Source organism: Quercus lobata, chromosome 3 (assembly GCF_001633185.2).
Source record: "Quercus lobata isolate SW786 chromosome 3, ValleyOak3.0 Primary Assembly, whole genome shotgun sequence".
Classification (NCBI taxonomy): domain Eukaryota; kingdom Viridiplantae; phylum Streptophyta; class Magnoliopsida; order Fagales; family Fagaceae; genus Quercus; species Quercus lobata.
The window spans coordinates 16,850,545-16,855,894 of record NC_044906.1 but is presented as its reverse complement, the minus strand read 5'-3'; the positions used below and the strand labels follow the sequence as shown (position 1 = coordinate 16,855,894).

The 5,350-nt window shown below is 31.2% G+C and overlaps 2 protein-coding genes across 2 annotated transcripts; both read right to left on the bottom strand.

Moving 5' to 3' along the window:
- Window positions 1-389: 389 nt before the first annotated feature.
- Window positions 390-1,755, bottom strand: LOC115980443 (protein FAR1-RELATED SEQUENCE 1-like). The gene is made up of 5 exons (XM_031102693.1): window positions 1,007-1,755; window positions 868-931; window positions 712-780; window positions 534-614; window positions 390-419 (listed from the first exon to the last, which is right to left on the bottom strand). The coding sequence occupies exons 1-5, from the start codon at window positions 1,753-1,755 to the stop codon at window positions 390-392; spliced, it is 993 nt and encodes a 330-aa protein (XP_030958553.1).
- Window positions 1,756-1,923: 168 nt separating this feature from the next.
- On the bottom strand, window positions 1,924-3,233 carry LOC115980442 (protein FAR1-RELATED SEQUENCE 5-like). The gene is made up of 3 exons (XM_031102692.1): window positions 2,554-3,233; window positions 2,209-2,473; window positions 1,924-2,109 (listed from the first exon to the last, which is right to left on the bottom strand). Exons 1-3 carry the CDS (start codon window positions 3,231-3,233, stop codon window positions 1,924-1,926), a joined length of 1,131 nt encoding a protein of 376 aa, XP_030958552.1.
- Window positions 3,234-5,350: the final 2,117 nt, after the last annotated feature.

Sequence of the window (5,350 nt, the reverse complement as noted above, 5' to 3'; positions counted from 1 at the left end):
CTAATTGACAATACATTCATCTGAAATAAAACCTATCTTGCTTGGAGGTATACAAAAAGAGAATCATAAGATTACAAATACATCTGAAATAAAACCTGTCACAATTTGCAAAATAAGTTTCTAATTGACAATACATTCACCTAAAATAAAACCTATCATGATTTAGAATACAAAAAGATAATCATAAGATTACAAATTCATTTGAAATAAAGCATGTCATGATTCAAAATACAAAAAGAGAATCATATGACTGAAGATACATCTTAAAATAAAACTTGTCTCAATTCAAACTACAAGAAGATGGTTCTATCCACCACAATTAAAATATTGTATAGCAAAAAATATTTGCTTCCCAATGCGTTCTCTTGATCACAAAACTTGTTTGAACATCAGCTTTCTTGGAATTGTTGTAATAGATCCTACATAAAAAAAAGTACAACCAAATACCAAAAAATAAAAAATTAGAATGAGCACAGTTAAAAAAAAAAAAAAAAAAATTCAATATATTCTAATTAAACAATAAGTGGTCATACCATAAATGATGACTGGTTAGGATGTATATGCATAGTAGATGATGATGATGTAGAAGGATACATTGCAGCTGGCAAAGAATCCTAAAGATGAATAACAAATACAATTTAGAATAAATAATAAAATCATCCATTACAGAACAATTTATACTAAGTAAAAAAAATCAAATACATCATATACCTGTACAAAACTTGTGGAGTGCAATGTATTTGCTATTACTAATGGGTTCAACCTTGCTATCAAAGATTCCTAATTCAAAAAATTAAAATTTCATTTTGGAAAATATCATTAAAGATATGTATTATTGTGAAATTGAATATATTATAATTAAATAACCTCAGTTTGACTTTGTTGATGCATGAACTCCCAGTGTGGTGTCAAGCTTGTATTTGCAACTTCCCTACAAGAAGAAATTTTATAAACCAAAAATTTAAATAATAAATTAATACAAAAATCAATAATTTTATATAATTACCTGAAATGCTTATGTGACGGACAATTGCTTCTCACATGACCCGTTTCTTTGCAAATGCTACACTTTCTCTTCTTCGTCAATTGTTTTTCTCTTGGATGCTTTTGTCTCAAAGCTTTAGGCCTTCCCTTTGAAGTAACATGTGAAGGGTCTCGCAAAGCAATTGGAAGATTTGATAATACTTGATTGTTTAATGTAGTATTATCAAGACTTCTTGAATCATCAACATCACAAACATCTTGCATGCCTAGAAGCTCCTCATGAACCTTTTGTAAAGTTTGTCCAAGATGCTTGTACTTCTTCTCTGACTGTGATGTTGCCTCTGTAACTTCCAAAAATTGAAGCATCAAACTATTTCTCATCAAGGTAGAAGAAATTTGTGGCTCAACCTGTACGACATCTCCAGATATTTCATGTACAATGCGCTTCTTGGCATTTATTGTCCATCTTTCTAAAATATAATGTGATGGAAAAAAGTGCACAAGAGATTTCTTCACAAAAACAACAAGAATATGCCTACAAATAATTCCAACAAACTCAAACATATGACATGTACAATTAGCTTTTGTCTCAACAGTATCCAGTGACACTTCATAAAATGGACTTTCTTTCCCATGAGCTACCACCTTATATATCTTCTTCACTCCTTCTTCACAATATTTGGATGCCTTGTATTTTTGACTACAAAATAACTCTTCTTGAAATTTCATAAACATCTTTCTTGTATAAACGTTTGCCGCCTCTACTTCCATCTTGTAACATGTTTTCAAAATTGGCACTGAATTTTTTGTCTTTACATCCTGTTCTTTCTCTTTAAGATAACGTGCATTCAAAGCTTACTCATATTGATACACAAAGTCACTTATCGTTGTACTTGAACAAACATAATCTTTAAAAAATTTATTCATGCTTTCACTTCTTTAAGTTGTAGACATCCTAGCACAAAATTTCCTTCGTAAGTAAGCGGGAACCCATTTTTCACGCCGCATATAGAGATTTCCCAACCAATCGTTATCCCCAAATCCATAGTTCTCCATAATCTTACTCCATCCTAACTCAAACTTTTCAATGGTGAGTGTATCATGGATGCAATGGTGAAATTCTCCCTGAAAATATGGATATTTATTATATATATGAGACAACTAATCTGGAACTTTCTGTAAAATATGCCACATACACAATCTATGAGTTGCATTAGGTAATACATTTGCAATTGCCTTAGCCATAGCCTTGTCATCATCTGTGATAATTGTAGAAGGAGGATTTCCAAGCATTGCATTAAGCCAAGTCTTTAACAACCATGTATAAGATTCAGTTGTTTCATTCACAAGCAAAGCACATCCAAACATCACAAATTGATGATGGTGGTTAACTCTTGTGAAAGGAACAAAATGCATCTTATAAGTATTTGTTTGGTATGTAGCATCAAAAGTAACAACATCTCCAAAATATTGGTTTGCAATTCTTGACCTAGCATTTGCCCAAAAGCAATTACCCATGCATAAACAAAACCTGGATTTTTACATTGTTACTCAATAAAATATTTATACATTCCCTGGGCATCTCCATCTTGAAGCAACTTTCTTCTTTTATTACCCAAATAATTTTGAATATCAACCGGAATACATCCAACATTATAATCACCATCAGATTCTTTACTTAACACAGACATTATTTTGCTTGGAGGTATACCTGTCTCATTGAGTGTATCTATAAGATTCCTTTGGGCATTTGTTATTACTCTATGCTCACGAAGCATGCTTGTACTCTTAGGAGTAAGAAGCTTATGTTTATGATCCTCCACAAACTTACACACAACCCATGTATCTTCAATTTTCTTTAAACCTATCATTGCTTTGCGTCCCACTCTTGTTTCTGCACGCTCTGGACCTATTCTTTCTATGTCTTCATCACGTCTATGATGAAACCCTTCCTTTGAACAAACATATTCAATACCAACCAATAATCTATCATTTTTAGTCTTTCGAGTATGATTTACTCGTATGCCAAACCCCTTTCGCCTTGCATATGCATTAAAACATGCTTTAGCATCCTCAAGCTTATCAAATACCATATTGAGACATGGTTCCAAATGCCTATTGCATGCAAAAGGTTGATTTGAATCATTCAATGACAAGTCTACATCATTTTGATCTTCATTTATTTCTGACTCATCATCCACCATATCATAAAGTGAGATTGTTTCAGGTTCTTCGTTGCTTGCACTCATATTTTCAATTCAAATAATTTTAAATTTCAAAATAACCTATTAAAAACAAAAGAGAAGAAAAATTCATAAGAAACGATTGAGAATAAATTCAAATATTGTGCTATTATAATACCAAACTTGCCCAATTTGGCAAACTTGTTTAATTACAAACTTGTTTTAGGATACAAGTAAAGAGTAAATCCAACAACTTAATACAAAATTGGTTGCAATTTGAATTTTTAGAAATTCAAATTAATTCCACATAAGCACAACAAAGGCAGGGTACATTTGAACATCCTGCTCAACAACTCAATAAACACTTCATAAAACAGCTCCAACTACATCTTTAATTGCACTCTGGTACATATAGAGAGCAAATTGACATTACAAGTAGGAAAAAATTGAAATTACAAGTAAAATAAAATTATATTTGAAACTAAGAATATGATAATATCTATCAAATAAATGATACCAGTTGTGTCCCAAAGGCCTAGGTTCACAGTGGAGAATTCAACAACCACAGTAAAAATGAAGGACCAAAGTAAAGGTTTTGGACTCAGATTTGAGGAAGTCAGCCGCTAATACCATTCAGAAGGCTAAGGACATCTGCAACAGTAAATCGGTAACAATCACATATATAGTACAATCGATTAGGATCACATCTTATAAAGTAGAACTCATTGATTCAAATCTTTCCCTTTTCTCAATTTGGGGACAATTACGTGTGCATAATAAATAAATAAGGAAATGCTAAAGCTACTAAAAATATTATTAAAAAAAAAAACTAGTTACTGACAATTAATATGATTAGTATCACTTTAATAATATAAATAATAAATTATTTGAATTAATTTTTTTTGTGATTAATAATACATTATGTGTAAGATTTATGTAATTAGAATTATAGTACCTGCTTAACAAAAAGAAATAAAAATAAAAGATCAATGTTATTGAGCCGGCTGTGACTTACATGGTTGAGTGAGTGTCATGTTGCTGCTAACCTTTGTAAATGGCACTAATTGTATGCAAGGCCTGCATAATTACACTCAAAATGATCTTTCTAGATACTAAATAATTGACATAGTATTATTGGAGAATTGGAACCTATAGGCCAGCCAGACCTTCTAGAATGAAGTTTTGCATTATGGTAAGAATTATTGTTATAGCTTATAGAATAAATGAATTAAATTTTCTATGCAGATTGATGATGTGTCAACTGAAGTGAGTCAAGGAGATCCCCGGAATGTTTTGTGTGAGGCTATAGATAAACACCATGCATCAATTTTGGTAATGGGCAGTCATGGTTATGGAGCAAAATAAAGGTACAATTCTATAGCACCCAGTTACCAATTACATTATGAATATAATGTACATTTCTAGTTTTTGTGCTTATTTGGTGCAAAGCAATACTTTTCATAAGTTTTAAAATTGATTACACAAGGAATTCAAAGTCCAAACCCTCTTTCTGCATCTAGAGCTCATTGGTTACAACTATTGAACATTTCATGTTGGTATTTGAAGTATTGTTTTTAGTACAAGAAGTTAGCTTACAAAGTTTACATACATTCATTCAACAGGGAACTGAAATCATTATTGGCTACTAAAATCACATATATTGAGAACAATATCGGTGGTATTGCTTAATCTAGCAATTTGGCATGGATTGCATCTTGTCAACATTTCATAGGTTATGTAAAGATGAAATCTCCATTGTATAGCAGACTTTGGTGTCACTTCCCTTAATAATAATAACCACAACTCCACTCCATTACCCAAAAAATAAAACGAAAAAGAAAATAATAAAACTAAAAAATCCATTCACTATGCATATAAAGGGAAAAAAAAAAAAAAAAAAAAAAGCAAAATCCAAAACCTATACCAGTATGAACAGATTGATATCCAAAAAAACACAAAGAAAAACCCCAAAAAGTTTCATCCTAAAAAAAATCATGGTTTGAAACCCAAACAAAATTAGCTGGAACAAGAAAACAAGATTCTCATAATAGACAAATCAAATTTGTTTAGGGTTGAACTTAACCACTTTGAAATCCAATCAAAACGCACAAAGGTACCAAAATACATCAAAACCCATACCAAAGCAAGTGATTAACATCCAAAAAACCAAACCCATCAAAATT